We start from the raw sequence: 23,643 nt of genomic DNA on the forward strand, positions 1-23,643 counted from the left end.
TGTCCCAGGACATATACACTCTGACTTAGGGAACCTCACATGAAGAACATATCGTACACAAAATATTTACAAGTTGTTCATATGCCAAGGATCTTTCATGAACTTTCCATTTTCCCCACTGGGGGCAGGGAGTTAAATAAGGCCTGTAACCAAACATTCACTGACTGACAATAGCTACCCTGGCAACAATACATATTTTGGTTGAAAATTTTATTTTATTACGTAGTGTTCATGTATGATCTTGTGTTCTCGTTTGCAACAGCACTTTTTTCATGTGCATTTGTTGGCCTCATATATTTTCACACACAGTTTGTAGATAGTGACCCCCCCCCCCCCCATTTTATCTTTTATCTACCCTTTCCTCACTACAAGTGTGTCCTCATCCTGGTGTCTGAGGGACACATCCTTCCATTTTAACCTTCCTCAAGCCTATCCCTATCTCCACCTTATTAGTTCTGAAAGCTCCCCCCCCCCCCCCCCCCCCCCCACCAACACACACACACACACACACACACACACACACACACACACACACACACACACACACACACACACACACCTCATTACCTACACTGGGCAACAATTTACACATCAGTCAAGCCATTTGTGGTAGAGACCCGTGTGTGTGTGTGTGTGTGTGTGTGTGTGTGATTTACACAGCCACCCTTCTGTATCTCCAATGATCAAGTTAAGCTTTACAGCTGACTGCATTTAATAGTGATTTCATTTTATGGCATTAGAAATTTAAAACAAACTTACTGGAATTGGCTGTGGGTCATTAAGGTGTTCTCCAAGGATTAGGAACACATCTGGAACAAAATCGGGCACGTCATATGGATATGCACTGACAAATGCACACAGACCAAGAATTCCTGAATGCCGTAATCTTAGTAACTCTTGAGATTTGCTGTCTGGTGCTAAGTTTTTCTTCTTCCTTGGCAAGTTTGTTTTTGCCTTCAATTTGAACATATCCTGTAGACATTATACATCAAAATCTTATGACCTTTTCCAAGCAGTTTCATGGATATCATTAACTGACTATTACTATATGCTACTTACCATTAATTCCATTGTAGAGTCTATGAAATCACAATGAAGTAGGCCACTTAATACTTGAGATGCTTTTACCCTTACATCTAACCATTCATCTTCCAACAATCGCAACACAATTTCTTTAACCTTTGAAACAATAAAGTTTAAATTCATTTCAGCACATTAGAACAAACAATTGTTAATACTATCAATGATCATTTAAATATACATACGTTATCTGCCCAGCACTTATTTCCGAGTATTGTTGGCATGTTGTGGAAAACAAAGACTTGCATGAATTCCACGCATGTCGATCTCACTTGCCAGGAATTACTCTTTGAAGCCTAAAACAAATATTTAAACTTTAGTTTTCTTTTTAGCTGCTCTTCAGACAAAAAGTAACTTGACCAGATTGGACCAAACATTACATTTTACATACTATCTCTCCATGCAGAGTACTAACATTAAATGGGACTAAATGACTAATTTTCATTTTGCACTAAAATAACTGCAATAGTATAACTACATTTTTTTAGAAAACAATTAATGAGTTAATACAACTGCTCCTCATGAAGAGGAAGTACTGAAGAATAGATATTCCATATTTACCATAGCACACTATGACTCCCTTCTTCAAGAGCACCTTGAGGAAATTTTATTTTTAACATACCCTGAATAATTTAAATTACTAACTGTTTTATTGATATAAAGTATCTGCTAAAAAAGTTAACACTGTACAGCTTTTTCTACCAAGGAATAAAACTGTACAATAAATTACCAAAATAGATTAAAGAAATTGCAAAAATACACTTATTTAAAAAGGTACCTAAAAAGTACCTGTTATGCAATACAATTTATTCATCGAAGGATTACTTAGCTAAAACAGGGAAAGGGTTTGATAAAAAAATGTTATACAAATAAATAATAACAATAATGATTATAAAATATCTAACATTCCACATAACACCTTCACTTTATGTTCTTTTTCCTTTCTAAAAATACTTACCTCCAAGCTATGCATGGCACAATACTAATACCTCTTCCTCTTTCTCTTTATGAGTTCAACATCTCACTGATTATGGAGGGATGCTGACTCAGTTTTTCAGGATAGAAAATGGGAAGTTGCAGTACAGAAAATGGCCCACAGATCACCAGTGTGTGTGTGTGTGTGTGTGTGTGTGTGTGTGTGTGTGAGTCAAGTGTTATGAAACAATGTGTGTGTAGTGTGTGCAGTGACTGACAGATATGTGTGAACAATGTGGCATTACATTATTTAATAAGTTATTTGTAAAAAAAAGTATTGTATACCAGGAATAAATCTAATGATTGTCTCTAACTAGAGGTCTGTAAATATATGTGTATACGAATTAGCTTATTTTAAATTGATCTAAATTTGTAAATACTTTGAAATGTCCTATATCTTTGTAAAAAGAGGTTTATGGAAGAATTAAGCTGCTACTGCTACTGCTATTGCTGAAACTACTAATTCTAAACTTATGTCAGTGACTGTCTACATTTTTATAAAACAAAGGAGAAATGAAATAAACAAAAAGAAATCTTTTATATAATTTTTATCTTCACATCCCTTCTTGCTTACTATCTATGTCGATCTTCTGCGTTACCACACTATTTTTGGTAAGGTCTTTATCAGACCCAGCACCAGCCATGACAGTGTTTGTCTACTGCTCACAAGTTAGCAAGGTGTCAATTTCGTGTAGCCAATGAGAAAGGGGGAAGGGGGGGGGGGGGGGAGGGGAGGAGGCGGCACACGAATTCATGGTGCCGAAATTGAAACCCTTCTCCTCTTTGCTGTTGTCACAAATTTTGACTGGTTACTATTTTCCCCTCGTGAATTATGAGGTTGTATTTATAATAGAACAGCTTGCACTGCTGCAAGTGAAATAAGTAGCAATTAAATTTGTGATCTTCGTTACCATAAATATTTGGCTGTTTCTTCTGAATATAATGCAATTTCTGAGGTTGTGGTAGCAGTGGGTCCTGAGAACACAATTGTATTTTTCCAAATACTCTGTACATTTTGCATCTATATTGATGTGATAATGTGACAATATTCTTTCATCTCTTGCTGTCAAACATGTCGTCTGCTGCTGCACTCTCACAAACTGCGTAGAACCAGCAGGTGACCACACCCGCTTCTGTATCCATCATACCTCACAGCTAGCACTGACAGCAATGCAGCTGCAAACAAATATTGGTTGGCTTGTAGCGAAAGGGACTAAACCGCAAGGTCATCAGTCCCTTCATCCATCAATTGGTAAATCAGTAGTAGTCATCAGAGGAAGAAAGTGAAATGCAAATCCTGGAAAGCCTAGGTGTAATTAGCACATTAAGGCAAATAAGGTTAAGTGGCCCTCCCTTAAAGGGGGTGGTAAAAGCCTGCTTCACAAATAAAACGTTAAACTAAGTCAGCTGCTGGGGAATCGTCTCCTCCCACAACGAGGGTTCACAAATCAGGGAGACTACAAGTTCACCGCAGGGCAGCTGGGTTGGGGACAGTCCAGCAAAATGTGGATCACCACCAAAAAGATGCCACATTGACAGTGGGGTGGGTTCTAGTTATGACCATGAGTCAGCCAAATATGGCCGAAGCGGAGATGGCAAAGGACGAGCCCTTGCAAAATCACCCGTAGTTTGAGTGAGCCATCCAGTATTCCAGGGACTTGAAACTTGACAGCGTAATACCAACTGGAGGTATGTTTCGAGAATACTGATATGAAGAGTCAGTTTACTAATGGCCTGTTTGGCCATATTATCAGCGAGTTCATTTCCCAGGATCCCAACGTGACCCAGGGTCCATACTAGGACTGTTGATATTTTTAGAAATATTGGGAATCTGATATATAAATACTTTTTTAAAAAAAATATCATTATTGGCCCTCAATATATTGAGAAAAATTATTGATATACTGACAGAAAAAATATATTGATGTACTGGCCAAAAGAAATATTGGCTGTACATCATAAATATCCAGCCAGTTTTAGGGCTGTGTCTTTAAGTAATGATTTATTATTAGATATGCTGTACATCAAGAAGCTAACAGCCTGCTTATCCCCCTTAGAGCAAAAATTGAAAGGAAACTGATGCATGTTCATGCTTAGCAAATAACCACTTTGCTAAAAATTGTAACTGCAGATAAGTGGCACAATAAATAGTGTCTTATGGGTCCACTGATACGTTTCATCACATATTGGATTTGAATGGAACACTTCATGTTGACTTCCCTGTTCCTTTGTTTCTGCAAACACCAGTGAACTAGCAGTTGTGTCAAAACTGCATGGTGAAATTAAACACTGTAGTTTCGGCTGGTAGTGCCAAGTGCCGATTATGTCAGCATTTCCTCTCACACGTCTCTGCCCACTGCAAAGACCTATATAGTCACTTAGATTTTTGTCCATCAGTTTAATGTTTTTTAACACAGCTGGTGTGCTATTTCTTCACATAGAATATCTTGTTATTCCAGTCACGCCACCACCCCGCTTCATATAGTCAAAGAGAAAGACTGGAGGTGATGAAAGCTCAAAAAGTAGTAAGACACTTTCACATAGAGAAAGTAAAATTATGCTACAACAATTTCAAAAGAACAGCTTGAAATATTTATCAAAAATTGTGAAAAATATATAATATGAAATGTAAATATCAGCACTTGATATCATCATTTTGATATTGATATACTGGTGAAAAAATTTTGTTTTTTGAAAAAAAATATTGATATTTTATCAACAGACTTAGTACAGACAAAGAACACTGAGGGCCCAAGCTGTTCAAGGGCATACAGGATAGCAATGACCAACGGGTGGCGAAGGTATAACAGGTCCAGAGCTTGCAAACTGCTCAAGGAGTCGTTGCAGATGAGAACGGATCCATCAGTGCAGGAACGGGTATGTTCAAGAGCACGAGAGATGGCTACCAACTCCGCAGTGAAAACAATACAGCCATTTGGCAAGGAGAGTAGTTCAGTATGTCCCACTTGACTATAAGCAAAGCCTATGCGACCAGCAACCAACGACCCATCAGTGTAGATGACTTCTGAACCACGGGATGCACCAGTGATGGAGCAAAATTGATGGCGGAAGGCCTCAAGATGAATAGACTCTTTTGGACCTTGTGATAGATAGAGACAAAGCTGTGGCCAAGGGGTGCACCATGGAGGTGTACAGGGGTGGGTCCAGAGGAGAGGTGGAAGATAAAACAACTGTAGTTCAGAGAGGATAGACCGGATGCAGAGCGCAATCATTTTCACTCGTCGGGGCCACCATTGCAGATGATGAATTACTGTATTAGGAAAGAGGAGATGGTAGTTTAGGTGCTTAGGAGAAGCTGTGAATGTGGGCAGCGTAACTGACAAGCAGCAGTCAGTGCTGGGCCCACAATGCATTGACCCCAGCCTTCACAAGTAATCTGTTCACAGGGCTTGTTTAAAAGGCTTCTATCACAAGTCGAGCCCCACAGTGGTACATTAGATCCAGTATCCGCAATGCTGAGGGCGATGCTGAACCATATGCCAGACTCCCATGATCGAGACGGGATTGTATCAGTGCTTTGCAAAGCTGCAGAGGGATAGTGATCTGCACCCCAGCTTGTGTTGCTCAGGCAGAAAAGTGTATTAAGGTGTAACCAGCACTTTCACTTAAGCATGAAGTTGGGGAATCCATGTCAACCAAGAATCGAAGACCAGTCCTAAAAAGTGATAAGTCTCCATCACATTGAGTAGTTGGTCGTTGAGGTAAAGTTCTGGTCATGGGTGAATGATACAATATTGAAGAAGTGCATAATGTGAGTCTTGGCGGCAGAAAATCAAAAGCCTTGGGTGAGGGCCCATGCCTACACCGTTCATATGGCTCCTTGCAGTCAACTTTCGGTGACACCCACACTAGATGAGGAATAGTAGAGGTGAAAGTTGTCAGCATACAAGGAGGGTTATATTGGCGACCCCACAACTGCTGATAGACCACTGATGGCTGCACTCAGTACAGAGCTGTGGGACGACCCCGTTCTCTTGGATGTGGGTGAGGAGCTACTATGGGAAGCATCAACTAGAACCCGGAATGTATGGTGTGATAGGAAGTGATTTTAGATACCCCGTAGACTTAGTCAGGGGGATTCAGGTCAGGTGACCTCATGGGCCTCCTCTTCAATATCGGGTGTGCGAGTAGTCCTCATGTTCCCTGGTTCCTCGTTTCTTCTTTCCAATGAACCAGTCACCCGCATTCATCGATCAAGAGAAATAAAGTCATCATGAAGGATGACACCTGATAATCGTTCCCTCTACAGCCTTTCAGCAGCAAGAGCATTGCAACATACTTCCCCATACTCGAGGTGCATGTCGTCAGCGAGCTCTGCGAAACTGTACCAGTACTGCTCCATCGTATTGTACTGTGCGTATCTGAACAGCACTAAGAAATGAACGGGTCTGTCATTGATTCACAGCGCATTCTGTCATGGGACAATGTAAATACGATACAATAGAGCCTCTTTATGGACAAGTAAACTGAACAAAGCCAGCATCATGACTTCCTAGTAATCAGATTCATCCTCCCTGTTTCCTTGCAGGAAATAAAGAATTTACATGTAAACAAACAGTACAGTACATGTAAACTTGTATGTATGTTGACTGTAAATAAGCTGGAAAACACTAACACTAGACTATGGGGCAGACAAGTTTACTTTCACATCTCTTTAAGCTGGCTTCTCCGACCCCTGGTTCCCTATCTCAAATTGTTCAGTGGAGCACACTCTGTGTCCTGTTACATTTTTGCACACTCTTACGGGGACTCCCTGTATACACTGCTGGAGGGTGTATATGTTCCTTAAGGTGGGACACATTTTACAGCAACATTTGGCTGCAATAGCATTGCTATTAACATTGCAGCAGTGTGGCTGCAATACATAGCAACATTTCATTGTTGCAGGCAAAACTGCTGATGTTGCACGTACTAGCCCATGCATTGCTGTGGAATTGTGGATGTTGTCCACCAAGAGTGGAGAATATTTCGTATTGCAGGACAATATCTATTTCCCTCCCCATCTGGGAATGCTTCCCTCTCCCTCTCTTCTTTGTTTCCTACTTCTCTCACCGACAATGCTGAAGTAGTGTGTCTGAATGAAAACAGTATTGTTTTTCTTTTGTTGATAGGTTGTGTGTACAAATACCTGCTCTTTTAGTTGTGTACAGCAATGCAGCAGTGGAAAAACATGAGAAGTATGAATTTATTAAAGTGATTTAACTATGACTAGATCTAGGAGACATCAAAAGTATCATCTACAAAGAGAGTGTGATAAAACAACAGCTGGCAAGCTACTGCTGATGAGCTCATAACCACACTTGATTAAGTAAGCAAAAAGTTCAAAGTCTTCAACCCTACTGTATTTTATGGGCTATAAGATACTAATGTAACTTAATTTTTAATCAATTTGTTTAAAAAAATGACATTTCTATTATTAGATTGCAAGGCCGGACTAAAAAAAATCTTTGTTTATAAAAGCGAACTGACCTCTAAAACCCCTGAAAATCGTCATCTGAACTCTCCCCCCCCCCCTCCTCCTCCTCATCATTATCATCATCATGATGACTGTTGTCCTCTACAAATATAAGATGGTCTTCACTGTCATCAAGAGCATTAGTTATGCCATCTCTCACTCTAGACCACAGCTGTTTTATCCAAAGACATACTTGTTTGATTGTAGGTCATTTTAAAGCTCCTTTTGGCATGAATTCATGTAAGGTTTCATCCAGCACCCATTTACTCCATTCCTCTCTCATATTTATTTTAAATGGTTTATTTATCGAGACATCAAGAGGTTGCAATTGTCAAGTAAGTCCTCCTTGAGTAACAGCAAGCTCTGTATTTCCTGTCTCAAGTTCTCTCTCACAGAAATTTTCAAATGACTACTAAACTGATCTAGCCCAAGAGGAGAACTCTTCTGCAATCAAGCATCTTTCCTTCTCTCCCAAATTCCCTTAATGCATAACTTCACACCAGCCTCATCCATCCGACCCTTGTCATGTATGTGAACACCACCACTGAAGGTATTTTAGAAGGTTTTTGCATAGTTTTGTGCTTGAAAATGATCACTGGTTTTAAGTTTAGTACCGTCAGCACAACATGAAAGGACAACAGTGTAATGTATGTTTTCATGTCCAGCTGTTATTATAGTTACAGCTTTAGCACCTTTCATGGCAAAAGTTCTGTTAATCGGTGCATCAAATATCACAGGAGAGTCGTTCACATTTACTATTTGGCTTAGTTCCACACTGGTTTTCTTTTGATGTTGAATAATAACGTGATGGAAAGATAATGTTTTCTCTTCATACTCTTGTGGATGCCACGACAATTCATAAACCTGTAGCACCAATCAACTCCATTCTTAAAGTCTGTTAAGTTGCACTGCAGCACAAGCTTATGAGTGTGTATCTGAATCACTTTTCTATCGACTTCAGTGTCCTTGATTTCTTTTCAACACACCACTTCTAGTTTTGGCCACATTGTATTCAGTCCTCATTTTCTACATTTAGTCTTCCTCATTTTTTTTTCAGTTTTTCTTTGTTAGTTCTGACCTGGAAACATATTGCTACAAACATTTCTGTGCAGCAGTAGCTAGTAATGTTTTCATACATGTGGCTGCAATTCATGTGGTCACAATGCTGTCAGACAACACTGTTGGGATATGTTGTTAGCAATGTGGAAGTTTTACAGTCTGTGTAAACGTTCCTTTATGTTTTTTATATGCAAACTAGGGAACCACCTTTATCATTATGTGTGATCCTGAAAAGAAGACTCCAGGTGAATACGGAGACTTCTGTAACTAATTCTGATCTGCAATATGCTCTTGACACAGTAAACTGGAAATTAGTTTTGTGTTGTATGTGAAAAGTGAGTATCACCTAAAAAGATAGGCAGCTATTGTGGAAACTACATGAGAACAAATTCATCCTAATTAGTGTTAATGAAGTGAAAGAACAGTCTTTAAAAAAAACACCCTCAGAGAAGGACGGCCTCCTTGTACATTACTTGTCGAACACGCTTACTGAAGAAGTACTGTAAACATATTAAAATAGGGAAAAAATACAATTAAAATAAAATGGAGCAATACTGCATGTCATACCATTCGCTGCTGATGATGTTTCTGTACAAAATTCATGAATATAACCAACTGTCAAAAATACTGGCAGCTGTGCTCAAACAGTGGATAAACACTAATAAAATAAACAGCTAATATTAAATAACAATGGTCAGCAAATCACTGCATTCATTCTGAACATCTGAATGAAGAGGTAAAACAGTTGTAACAATGGAAGGAAGACAGACTGGGTTTAACATCCCATCGACATAGAGGTCTTTACAGATGGTGAACAAGCTCCTAGGCATTTGCCTAGGGAAATCGCAGAAAACCTAAATTTGGATGGCCAGACACAGATGAGTAAACCATCGTCCTCCCGAATGAGAGTCCAGTGTGCTAACCACTGCACCATCTTGCTCGGTTTTAACAATTGAGAGGACATCCACCACCAGATGCAACATGTATCTATACTATCTGAGGTACAGACTATTGAAGGCAGGTTACTCTCCAAAAACATACAGCTTACACTCTTTTTCTTCATATTCTGCTTGGCTCTCATCCTCAACACACGAGAAACACTGGTGGTAGTTTTAAGTGTATTTGTGTGAAAGTTGTCTCATTACTTCAAAGAATAATGTTGTAAAAAATAACAATAATGGTTGTTTAATGATGAAATCTATTCCACTCTACATGGTCAATAACATAGAAACAACTGAATTATTTAAACTCCTTACTTTTGCAATTGAATGTAAGTTTAATCACTTTTTTTTCCTAAAGAAACTAAATTTAGTTTTGTGTCATATACAATGAAAGTCAACAGACAAATATGGGCTATATAAATAAAAATATACAATCACAAACAATAAAGATTAAATAACTATTCAGCAAACAACATATGTTAAGATGGCTATGGAGAAATTCTCTCCCTCTCTGATATGCGTGTACAACTGATCAACTAGAACGAAGGTATGAAACCTCAAATTTCATAATATGGGGAAGCAAGAACCTCATCAACTAACAACATGATTCCTTATTTAATCGCGAATCACCAATAGAATTTAACTCTCAATCATAATTTTGTATCATAGGACAGTGTACTGCTGAAGACAAACTACAATTTAGTCCATTATGAATGGTATACTGACATTATTCTCTTACCATACTGATTGATTCCATGGCAGGTGGAATATATTCTGGCAATGTAGTAGTTTGGGCTAGCATACCCAAAAGACTAGTACAACATTTACAAAGCTCCTCATCAACATCGTAATTCTCCATCAAGCACACAATATGGAAAAATTTAAAAAACTCTGGCACTCCTCCATAAACAGCCCGTGTCAAGCTGCCTGTCAGCCATCTGCAAACTAAACAGACATTCACGTGAATAGAAATGGAAAAAAGTGAAACATGCACAAAAATACAGAGAGAGATCCAGTATGTGTATCTGTTCAAGTACTCTAACATTTTGATCATGTATTTCAATCAAAGAAAGTAACTGGAATATGCAAACCTGTTTTCAGCAATCGTATGGCAACATCCTTTTCATCACTGCTCACATCAATACTTTTCAACAATTTCATTGCTTCCTCTATAGCAGCTTCACTCTTTACGTTTTCTATGGACTTTGCTACGCCTGAAAAAGGGAAATGTTTGTTGCTGATATCAACTGCTCTTCTCCAGTAGAGGGTAAGGAGGGAGGGAAGAGGGGGAAAAAATTGAACGTGACAAACAAGTTGCAGAACTATAGCTGTACAGTTTTAGTTTCTGTACCGAAAGTATGCAATAGCAATAGAACATTAATATCACAATCATGTGTGCTAATATCACAATCATGTGTGCTAATATCACAATCATGTGTGCTACCATCACCAGTCAGTTTTAGCTGACATTCCTAGACTACACCGCTGGCCATTAGAATTATAAAGCAGGCAGGATAGAATATAACAAAATTTTACTTATTGTGCATTAACAGTATCATAATGAAATAGATGATTAAATGTGTAGGTGATATGGGGATGTACAGAGTATACAGTTTAATAAACATAGGCTCTACCCTACCTATGCATCAAGCTGAATTGCTTGGTGACTCCATGGAGTGCTGTGTGTCCAACGACCATATATGTTAAATTAAAAGGAAGGTCAGCATTGGCCACAATATTGGTGGTTTATTGATAGCAAAATTGATTTTCAATCACATAGTGATTATCTTCAGTGCTGTGGCGTACAAATTAAACTCATAGACACTGGTATCAAGTTATTATCAGTAACCAAAACAGAGAAACGATCACAATAACTCCTTGTTGTGATCGTTTCTCAGTTTTGGTTTCCTACATGTCCAAGAGACCTGTTTCTCGCATTTGCCTGTAAGTGTCCCTAAGTGTCATTCTTTATAAGCAGCTTTTTAATTATGTGTTTAACAATGTGGCATGAGAGTGGTAACAATTTACTCGCTGTTAGTGCTGTGTTCATATTGAAACTGCTAGGTTCATCGGTACACACTTGCACTTGCTTTAAAATTGAGAACAAACAGCTTTCAAAAAAGCTGGCATTTAACATCCCACAAAAATATGACAAAAAAATTAATGCTACTCAGGAGTTGTATGCCTTTGTTCAGTGGTGCCAAAGCTAAAATGGTAAAATATTAACCATGTTTTTCCTGTATTTACATTATTCTAACAACAATCTTTGGTTCATATTACTGCTGCTATTTATAACATGTCACACACACACACACACACACACACACACACACACACACACACACACACACACACACTTACATACATTAAAAAAATATTTTCTTGTAAAATTAAAAATAAACTACATCAATTATTTATCTTACCTTTCTGTACAACATGATTTTTTGCTGGACTATTTGTTTTTTCACTTGTCTGATGTAAGATCTCCAGTTGGGGTAGAATACTATCAACAAAATCTGAAATGTGTGGTGATTTTGTCCGTGGTCCATCAGGAAACACAATGTCAGTTTCTAAAATATTGCTTATGACACTGGAAATGAAAGAACAAGTGAAACAATAATTCCAGAAACATATTCATTTCACAGATAGACTACTAAACAAGTAATGCTCAGATAGATTACTAATCAAGTAATGATGGGGGAGTACAAAAAAGAAGGAAGATGAAAATAGTCATCATTTAGTGATCTCATCACAATGGAAGGCATCGAAGCAATTCAGTGGAGGGATGCTAGATTTATTACTCGTAGGTTCAAACAACAAGATAGTATTACGGAAATGATTTGGGAACTCAAATGGGAATCCCTAGAAAGAAGGCAACACTCTTTTCAAGGAACACTCTTGAGAGAATTTAGCAAAGCGTTGTTTGAAGCTGACTGCAGAACAATTCCACTCCCACCAACAGAAATTTTGCATATGGACCATGACGATAAGAAATGATAAATTAGGGCTCATAGGGGGCATATAGGCAGTCATTCTTTCCTCGCTCTATTTGCAAGTGAAATATGAAAAGAAATGACTGGTAGGGGTAAAAGGTACCATGGTGACTTGAGGAGTATGTATGTGTAGATACTGATTTAGAATTAAATTTAAATCTTCATGTCAGAAATAATTTTTACCAACAGGGTGGAAAATATCAACACACACCACATATGACTGTCAGGTTCATACTAGTCTTCTGAAAGAAAGTCACAACAGACAAACTAAATTCATTCATTTGGTAAGTGAAAAAATTTAAATCGCAACTGCCAAACTGATGTATTTTCAGATTACAGGCTACATGCCAGAATCTCTTGACAATTCAAATTTAACAACACAACTCTTTACATGAGTATACTGTGTGATAAATGTTTGTGATAAGATAAATTCTGTCTCAGCTTAGGAGCGTGACACAAATCTGGATCCTTGCTGATGCAATACATCATCCAATTGCGTCTTGGAGAACAACTCAAAGGCTCAACTTATCACTGGTTCCTCTATCTCCAAACCTCCAAAGAGGCTCTCCCAATCTGCTGCAAGAGTGAATAACCTGAGAGAAAGGATGTAATAGAAAGTTTGATCCCTCAAGCAGTTAAACTCAAATACATCCTTGTCAGCTGCACAGACAGTAACCGAACCACAAAGTTGCCAACTTAATTCTCACAGGTAAAATTGTATTAGTATGCCAGCTGTTGATCAGGGGTGATACTCCTTTATCAGCTGAAACGTAGGGACATCTCTGCTGATGTGCTTTCAGTTCACTTCTGAAAATGAGCTCATCAGTAGAAATCAGAAATTACTATCTTCTGTCATTGAAAGGAGACAAAAGTGTAAAGTGTTATATGAATAAACTTCGAATATTGAAGACTGTTTCAGAGCATATGTATTTATTGATTCTGAAGCCGGTGAGAAGGTATAGCAGCACATACTGTTCCAGATTACTGCCATATACACGATCCGCTGAAACCACACAAGGAGACAAAATGGTGCAGGAGTCTCATTTTGAACATTTATTCAAGTATACCACACTATAAGTGCCTTTGATGTGATCATTAATGTTCTAAATATTAAAAAAAGTCTACTGTTAACAATTCCACAAAGTTTCATCAATTTCAAATGAAAGATTCCTGCACTAGAGCAATTTAAATTTTAAAAAATTATAATTAGGTATGTAAACTGAACTGAAGGCTAAAATTACTGAGTTACTGGCCGTTTTGATTGCAAAAACTGACTACGGATTCAGACAAAAGAACACCTGCAGGCTAAATACTGACTCAAATTTCTTATTTGGAAAGAAGCATCAAAAGCATTTTCTTCAATCTGGCAACCATTCCTACCGACTTATTTAGCTATTACAAAATTACGTACAATAATAATTAAAAACAACCTGGAAAATCATTGCATTTTATTATAATACTACTGGCATGTTTTTATTCAGCACAAATATACCTAAAACTTGAAAAAGCTTTGAAGTCCAGTAATACATTACTGTTTTCAGAATACAAACAAAACGTTTACACTTGAAACATGTAATATTACTGCCTTGAGCTGCTGATAAAATTCTTTATTTACAAAACTAGTTTCAGTTGACTGACCATCATCAGGGTCATAAAACTATTCACAGCATCATATTAAGCAAAATATAAAATCATTAACATCAAATGATAAAAATCATTAATTAGGCACTGTTATCATATCGGAAAACAGGGTGAGGCAGATAAAAGTAGTCTGTGTAAGTATAAACAAAATGCACTGAAATTACAGAAACTAAGAGCTGAAATGGGCTTGCCTTTTATTGACAACAAAAAACACAGTGAAAAATACATTTATAGAAGATGTTGAAAATGACCCACAGCAACATCAATACGCAGCTGTGCATGTCTAAGCACATTCAGATACACCTGGCACAAAGTTCGGATATCTATGGTGGCAACTTCATGGCTGATGATGTTTTCACGACAGACATTGTCTTTCAGTTCCTGTATTGTGTGTGGATTTGTTTCATAGATCTTACTTTTCAAGTGTCCCCACAGGCAAAAATCACGTCATTAGATCCGGCGAATGTGGTGGCCATAAATGTTTGCTGACAGTTCGTTCCTCAAAGATCACATCATGGACTTGTTTCAGGGATAACTTAGAAGTGAGGCATGCTGGCCTGTCTTACTGGAATAAGAACTACTGTCTTTCATAGACAGCATGCTGAGCACAAAATGTATCAAAAATATCCATATGTGCAACCATGTTGAGAGTAGTGTCAAAAAATGTCAGTCCAATGATAGGCGTTTCTGCTACATCGCACCAAACAACAATTTTTTCATCAAGGGCTGGTTGCTGGTACACAATGTTAGGGTTCTCCATTGCCCAGTACTTCATGTTCCATGAATTCAAATGACCAGAAATGGAACCACGCTTCATCACTCATCATGTAATGGACAGGGTCTAACAAACCATCATTGAAGTCATTCAAAAGCCACATGCAGTAATCTACACATTTCTGACTGTCATCTTCCCATAATTTCTGCACAACTGTCACATGAGAAGGCTTCAAATTATGACTTTTTAAATATTCACTGACAACTGCTCGTACTTACATGCACCTGCAGAGGCCAATTTATGCGTAGACGTCTTTGGGATCTGAATAATTCTTTTCAGCAAATGCCTCCACTAACTACTGGTGTGCAAACTGAAGGAATTCTTTGTCGTTTTACACTTTGCACAGATCCAGAGGTACACCAATTATTATACACAATCTGTATTGCTCTCTTTGCTGGTAGACCTCTACCTGCACAATTGACCCCAAAAATTTCCCAAGCTTCCTTAACTGAACCTGCTTTCACATATGTTTCCATGGTTTGAATTCTTTCTTCTATTCAGAAGGTCATTTTGCAGACCACAAAGAGAGCACCTAATTTCACTGATGAAACACACTGAAATGCTGACAGAATAATATTAACAATTAAGTAATGCATAAAACTGTCCTTTGTTGTAGCTGTTTACTCTTTTCCAGAAGCCAAAATATTGCATTCATATTCAAAGGTGAGGTGGGCTACTTTTAACTCCTTCACCCTGTATGAAGTACATCATCAATCTACAAAAATAGCTACATACGCACTCATTCAGATTCTAACTGCCATGGATGTTAATGCTGTTGACAGATCCATACCACAGAGCAGACTACACAGGTGATCACTGTAAAACTGAGCAAACAGCAGCCGGCTCTATGTGTTATGAATCTGTTAAAAAGGATTAATGCCGACTGCACTTATAATCTGAATGAGTGCAATCCCTACCACTGTTTTTACACACTGTTTGTGTAATTCATTTTATGATATGACAGCTGTGTCTAATTCATGATCTGAGGTTAATGATTTTATATTTCACCTAATGTGATGCTTTGAATGCTTTTATGAACCTGATGATGGTCAAGCAACCAAAATTGGTTATTTATATAAAGAATTTTATCAGCAGCTCAAGGTGGTAACATAACATCCTTTCTTCCAGGAGTGCTAGTTCTGCAAGGTTCGCAGGCAAGCTTCTATGAAGTTTGGAAGGTAGCAGACGAGGTAGTGGTGGAATTAAAGTTGTGAGGACGGCACGCGAGTCGTGCTTGGGTAGCTCAGTTGGTAGAGCACTTGTGCGCGAAAGGCCTCGAGTTCAAGTCTCGGGCCGACACACAGTTTTAATCTGCCAGGAAGTTTCATATCAGTGCACACTCTGCAGTAGAGTGAAAATTTCATTCTGGAATCTGATAGTGTGAAAAACTGAAGGAAAAATAGCTGCAGTACACACAGTAGGGAAAAAAATGACAGATGACGAATTTTAGAATCCTGCAACCATCACTAAAATCATGAATCAAGACTGCATACACGGAAGAAACTTGCAGGGACACCAGAAAATTAAAGATAAAAAACACAAAGGTAATAAACACGTTTAGAAACATGGTTTTAATCTGCAAAACATTTCCAGGAGCAGATGATTTATTAGTTACTAGGTGAAAACCCAGCATTGCCCAGATATTCATTATCCCAATATTATATCAGGAATGGAACCAACAAATGAATAGTGTTCGTATTGAAGTATCAAAAAGATTTCATTTCCATTTATTCGTGAAAACGGCTTTTAAATTACGAAACAGTTGTACAAAAAAACACACATAATGTACAAACGTGTAAGTACGGTATCGAAATTAAGAGAGAGAATCCCAGAGTTTCTGTAGGCTGGGTGCAGCTACTTCACGTGTCTACAATGTGAATTTGTCAAAGTCTCTATGACAACGCCTCATCACATCTCTGTAAACGGCTACTGTTTTCACCTACAGCTATTTGCCCTTGGAAGTTGAAAGCTGTCAAAAGCACTGCCACATGTCTAGGATTTCCTAAATTCTACTCCACTTGTGAGAGTGTCTTAGTACTAAAGAATAAATGTATTAAAATTTCATGCACGATGTGGCAATTTTTCACATGCCTCAGTGTTTATGAACTCAAATCTCTGTAACTGTGTGTTGCACAATGATGTATTTGTGTAAGTACATTCAGTGGCATGTGGATACTGACTGTGAGAGTTGGTAGAAAAGGAGTGATAAATTTAAAATCCATGCAGAAGGTGGCAGCTTTTCACACATCTCAGTGTTTATAACATAATATCTCCTGAACTATGTTAGCCCTACAACAATAGGTGCCTCATAGTAAAGGAGATGTGTACCTAGTGAAATAGCAAAAACAGCAAAGAAAAACTTGGCAATGAGACACAGACCTAACATGTCCTTAGATTACACACAGTATATTAAAATATGCTGATGTAAAAAGAAATCATAAAAATTCATAAAAGGAAATGGACAAAGGGAATAAAGACACACACAAAAAATGAGACAGACAGGAAGTGCAATTTGGCAAATGGTAAAATTGAAGATAAGCGGACTCCACTAAAAGGGGAAATCGCCAACTCGTCATCACCGATTTCTTCCAAATTTATGGTATACGTTAGGGTTTGGCCAGAAATGTAAGTGACAGAGGTGGGAGTTCCAGATGGCCATATGATAAGAAAAATATAGCATTTTTGGCGCGAACCAGGTGCAGCAGGAGTCATTTTTGTGAGCATAGTTTGCACATAGGCAATCTGAGGAGCGAGACTCAATGCTGATGCACAAACTTTTTTTATTTTCTGTTTTTATGTTACTTACGCTGCAAATGCACCAAAATAACACTCATTATATTGCATTTATTAAATTTTCCATAAAAGGCATGAGAAGGAAAAGTAAAGGAAATTTGGTATTGAAAATAAATTTCCATGAAGGGACCGGAAAGCATACAAAAGAACTTTGCATGTATTTTTGTTAATTTACAGTTGCTGATTTAAAAGTGCTTCGATGATATTCATTGCAAATACAGGGAAAGTCATAATTATTTCAGCATCTTGCACTTGTTACAAATGCTGCATTTTTATAACTACAAATTCTCTCTCACAGCACAGTTTGGCAGTAAACCATGCATAATGCATCATTTCAGCAAATAATGGAGAGGATAGCTGATGATTTACAATGGAATGTATTCTGATGTAGTGTTCATGGGGTGTGATTTCTTTTTCTCTCTCCATGAGATATGAGTAGTATTGAAGCTACTTGCTTAAATTATTGAAACAAACATTGAAGTGTTTCATTAGTAGCTGAGGGCTGCTCAAAGACAAAATTAATCTAGTGGAACATTAAGTCCTGTATGTTTTAATTACAATACCTTCTTAGAAAGTTACTTGCAGAGCTCTCATGGATGCATTACATACAATGACTTCACGGAAATTTATTTGCAATCAAAAATTTTCCTTTGCCTTTTATTTTCATGCCTTTTACAAAATATTAATAAGTACGACATATTGAGCATTATTTTGGTTTACCTGCAGTGTAAGTAACACAAGAAGCAAATAAAAAAAGTTTCCACATATGATCTCGAATCCCAACCCTCAGATTATGATTGTGCACTCTGTCCACTGCGAAAACAGCTGCCTGGAAAGTACACTAACATAAACAGCTTGTGCTCTGCCTGACCCGTGCCAAAAATGATATTTTTCTAAACTTTTGGCCATCTGGAGCTTCTGCTTCTAACACTTTCATTTTTGGCCAAGCCCTGTATGTACCATAAATATGGAAGAAACCAGTGATGATAGAAAGACAATGTCCAATTGTAAGCGAAGACAAGAAGGCTAAAATGCAGAAGAAATACATAGTAGGACTATGCAAAGGAAAGAAATATGATGACAATATCAGAATGAAACAGTGGATGAAGATGAGATGGGTGATGCATAATGCAAAATGAATTGTACAAGAGTACTGAAAGACTTAAATTTAATCAAAGCACTTTAAGTACACGAAATTTCTTCATAACAACTGATATTCTTGTCAGAACCAATGACAGCAAAACTGTTCCATCTGATATGGAGGATATATGAAACTGGCAAAATAACTCAGGATTTAAGAAGAATGCAATAATCTTGATAGGAGGTTAATTTATGACAGGTATGAGGATCAGTGAACCATCATTTTAATAAATCACAATTGCAAAATATTAACACCAATTATCTTTAGAAGAATGCTTGTTTGAAGCAAACCTTGGGGAAGATCAATCAGTTTGTTTCTGTTCCAGAGGAAGACAGAACCAATAATACTACCACTATGATTTATCTTAGTGGGCATGTTGAAGAATGGCCCACATTTATAGCATTTGTAAATTCAGAAAAAAAATCTTGATAATCTGAAATGAAATACATTCTTTGATATTCTGAAGTTATAGGGGATAAAATACAAAGAGTGAACAGTCGTCTGAAACTTGTACAAAAACCAGACTATAGTATTAAAGTCAAATAATATGAAAGGGAAGCATTTGTTGAACAGTGAGTGCAACAAAGAGTTGTAACCTAGCCCATGTGTTACTCAACCTGTACAGTGCAACTAGTTATGGAAATTAAAGAAAATTTTTGAATATAATGTTCAAGGAGATGAAATAAAAACTAAATCGTAAATGGCTGAGGACATCAAAGAACAGTTGAATTAAAAATTAATAGTAATGAAATGTAGTTGAATTAAATCGAGTGATATTGGGAAGATTATATTACGAAACAAGGTGCTGAAAGCAATGGACACGTTTTACTACTTGGGCAGGGAAATAACATATGATGGTAAATGATGGATATGAAATGCAAACCACCAATGGCATGAAAAGTAATTAAAAACTGTAACATAATTATAAATTTATGTATTATGATATCTTTTCTATAAGTGTGTGTCTGGAATCCAACGTTATAAGAAAGTGAAACATGGACGGTAACGATTACAGATAAGAAGAGAACAGAAGATTTTGAAAAGCAATATCACAGAAGCTTGCTGAAGATCAGATAAGGCAGAAATTAAGTTTAACAGCAAAGTAAGTGTTGGATTAATAAGATGCACATGCGGCGTCAAGGATTAGTTAATTTGGTAATTGGGGAGGGGCAGGTAGTGGTGGTGGTGGGAGGGGGGGGTGTAAGTAGAGGGAAACCAAGGCTCAAATACTGGAAGTAGGTTCGAATTGGTCATGTCGCAGCTGTCGTGCAGAGCTCAAGAGGCCTGCATGGGAATCTGCATCAACTCCATCTCTGAATTAACAAGTTCTAAAAATGAAGGCTAAATTTCAAAGAAAATTAAACAGTGTAATAATCATATATTGCATAATATGTGTGGTTAATAAGGTTAAAATGACTTATCACTACACATTTAATTACAAACATATCTGCACAAAACTTGCTGTTCTCTCTCCTCCTCCTGTCTCTCCCAACAGAACGACCAAATTAATTATTGTGATGTAAACATTTAAAAATCGGTATATTTAGAAAGGAATGCAACATGGAAGTACACTTCCCCTTTCCTGTGTAGCTTCCTCAGTAATGTAAGAACTACCGAACATTGACTTGATGCAATATATCCCACATACAAATGATCAAAAAATTCAGCCAGCTTCTGACACTATGGCAATTATCTATATTGGTAACAAACCAACCTGGTTGATGGTTCACTTTCCTGCCAATGTAACAGTTTCCAGAGAAAACAAACATTTAAAAAGCTGCAATGATCTACCAATTCAGAGGTATAATCTCCTGTAAAAAGTACTTCAATTAGAAACTGTGTACTGTATTTACCAGATTACAAGACAAAGTTTTTCTTTCCCAATTGACCATTTGAAAATTACAGGGTCATCTTATGTTCACAGGTTAAACTATTGCTGCCGGGTTTTAACGTTTTGACATTGTTTAACAGAGTACTCATACATAGGGGTTGTCTTAGATTTCTAGATGAAGATTTGGGTACTGAGGTCACATGAAAATTTTTTTTAAGAAATCAGTGAGGCAGGACTGAACAAAAGATACTCGTCTTTCAACGGGCTCAAGATTTCCTGCAGCCCGAAGCGCTCGATACAGTATGAATGTTGCTCAAACAATCATGTGACATTTGACTTGAGCGGCACAACTGCAAGAGAGAAACAAGTTAACTCTGCTCTGCTTGACATTTGACAACTTTGTGAAACACGGGAGGAAATGGCACCAATTCTATCATCTTATAAACTCTTGTTGTATCTGAACAGAAAGATTATGTAACAAAATACAGGGTGTTTCAAAAATGACCGGTATATTTGAAACGGCAATAAAAACTAAACAAGCAGCGATAGAAATACACCGTTTGTTGCAGTTTGTTGCAATATGCTTGTAACAACAGTATATTTTCAGGCGGACAAACTTTCGAAATTACAGTAGTTACAATTTTCAACAACAGATGGCACTGCAAGTGATGTGAAAGATATAGAAGACAACGCAGTCTGTGGGTGCGCCATTCTGTACGTCGTCTTTCTGCTGTAAGCGTGTGCTGTCACAACGTGCAAGTGTGCTGTGGACAACAGGGTTTATTCCTTAGAACAGAGGATTTTTCTGGTGTTGGAATTCCACCGCCTAGAACACAGTGTTGTTGCAACAAGACGAAGCTTTCAACGGAGGTTTAATGTAACCAAAGGACCGAAAAGCGATACAATAAAGGATCTGTTTGAAAAATTTCAACGGACTGGGAACGTGATGGATGAACATGCTGGAAAGGTAGGGCGACTGCGTACGGCAACCACAGAGGGCAACGCGCAGGTAGTGCAGCAGGTGATCCAACAGCGGCCTCGGGTGTCCGTTTGCCGTGTTGCAGCTGCGGTCCAAATGACGCCAACGTCCACGTATCGTCTCATGCGCCGGAGTTTACACCTGTATCCATACAAAATTCAAACACGGCAACCCCTCAGCGCCGCTACCATTGCTGCACGAGAGACATTCGCTAACGATATAGTGCACAGGATTGATGACGGCGATACGCATGTGGGCAGCATTTGGTTTACTGACGAAACTTATTTTTACCTGGACGGCTTCGTCAATAAACAGAACTGGCGCATATGGGGAACCGAAAAGCCCCATGTTGCAGTCCCATCGTCCCTGCATCCTCAAAAAGTACTGGTCTGGGCCGCCATTTCTTACAAAGGAATCATTGACCCATTTTTCAGATCCGAAACGATTACTGCATCACGCTATCTGGACATTCTTCGTGAATTTGTGGCAGTACAAACTGCCTTAGACGACACTGCGAACACCTCGTGGTTTATGCAAGATGGTGCCCGGACACATCGCATGGCCAACGTCTTTAATTTCCTGAATGAATATTTCGATGATCGTGTGATTGCTTTGGGCTATCCGAAACATACAGGAGGCGGCGTGGATTGGCCTCCCTATTCGCCAGACATGACCCCTGTGACTTCTTTCTGTGGGGACACTTGAAAGACCAGGTGTACCGCCAGAATCCAGAAACAATTGAACAGCTGAAACAGTACATCTCATCTGCATGTGAAGCCATTCCGCCAGACACGTTGTCAAAGGTTTCGGGTAATTTCATTCAGAGGCTACACCATATTATTGCTACGCATGGTGGATATGTGGAAAATATTGTACTATAGAGTTTCCCAGACCGCAGCGCCATCTGTTGTTGACAATTGTAACTACTGTAATTTAGAAAGTTTGTCTGCCTGAAAATGTACTGTTGTCCCAAGCATATTGCAACAAACGGTGTATTTCTATCGCTGCTCATTTAGTTTGTATTGCCGTTTCAAATATACCGGTCATTTTTGAAACACCCTGTATAAATTGCTGCTCATTGGATTGTAAAATAAAGTATTTGAACAGGTTTGCAATAAGTTCTCATACACATATGGATACAGTGTACAAACACTATGCTGTTTTCCAGAAACGTCATCCAAGAACATTACTTGATTCTGAGCAATGATCAATATTTTATTTGTTTATGAGAAATTGTATTGATTTACTCTGTGGGTTGCAAATGAGAAATTTGGTCACTGTTCATGTACTAGAACACTGGGTAAAATGTTACCAGCTTTTAATCAGCTTTAGAGCATGATGCTGACATTCAGATGAAACAAGATGGAAAATTTATTCAGAATGAAAAGTCTAACAAATGAAATAAATCATATTAAATTGACTGTAATTGTTGTCATGAGAATAAATTACAGCACCAAGACCCTTCGTGGAGATAGTACCAACAGATGTCAGAAGATGATAGAATGAATGGAAGTTTGGGAACTGGGCTGAACCATGAATGTAATCTTTTCTTTATGTATTAGTTGCTGTTGTTACTATGACTTGCATCCAAGAAGATATTGCAGTCGGTGTTTAATAGTTGCTCAAGCACAGCACCACGGAAGTGTTGGTGGGAGAAAAATAATACCAGCTTGGCTGAGAACTAGAGTGTGGGGAGGGGAGCAGTCAGCAGGCAACAAATTATGTCATGTTGCCAACAATGGGAATCTGTACTATGTACTTTGGCTTTTTTAGGAACGTCTACCACACTTTAATTGCAGTCTGTCTGAACCCATTTGTAGTCACAACTGACTGACTTCAAAATTGGACTAATTCTCAACAAGAGCACTCATTTCTGCAGGTGGTAAGAGTCCAGATGTGGGCCAGTGGCATACTTAAGTGTTTCGCGTTGCGATGCTGTCGACACTCACCATTACTTTT

At 38.1% G+C, this 23,643-nt stretch overlaps 1 protein-coding gene across 1 annotated transcript in view; it reads right to left on the bottom strand.

Moving 5' to 3' along the window:
- Positions 1–23,643, bottom strand: part of LOC126266948 (proteasome activator complex subunit 4-like) — a 201,710-nt gene that overhangs the window by 13,240 nt on the left and 164,827 nt on the right. The window contains exons 28-33 of the mRNA XM_049971660.1: positions 11,955–12,121; positions 10,623–10,745; positions 10,271–10,476; positions 1,266–1,376; positions 1,060–1,179; positions 760–972 (exon numbers count right to left, since the gene is read on the bottom strand). Of these exons, the coding sequence (XP_049827617.1) occupies positions 760–972; positions 1,060–1,179; positions 1,266–1,376; positions 10,271–10,476; positions 10,623–10,745; positions 11,955–12,121 (940 nt within the window). The remainder of the gene's footprint in view (positions 1–759; positions 973–1,059; positions 1,180–1,265; positions 1,377–10,270; positions 10,477–10,622; positions 10,746–11,954; positions 12,122–23,643) is intronic.

This window comes from Schistocerca gregaria, chromosome 4, assembly GCF_023897955.1.
Source record: "Schistocerca gregaria isolate iqSchGreg1 chromosome 4, iqSchGreg1.2, whole genome shotgun sequence".
Classification (NCBI taxonomy): domain Eukaryota; kingdom Metazoa; phylum Arthropoda; class Insecta; order Orthoptera; family Acrididae; genus Schistocerca; species Schistocerca gregaria.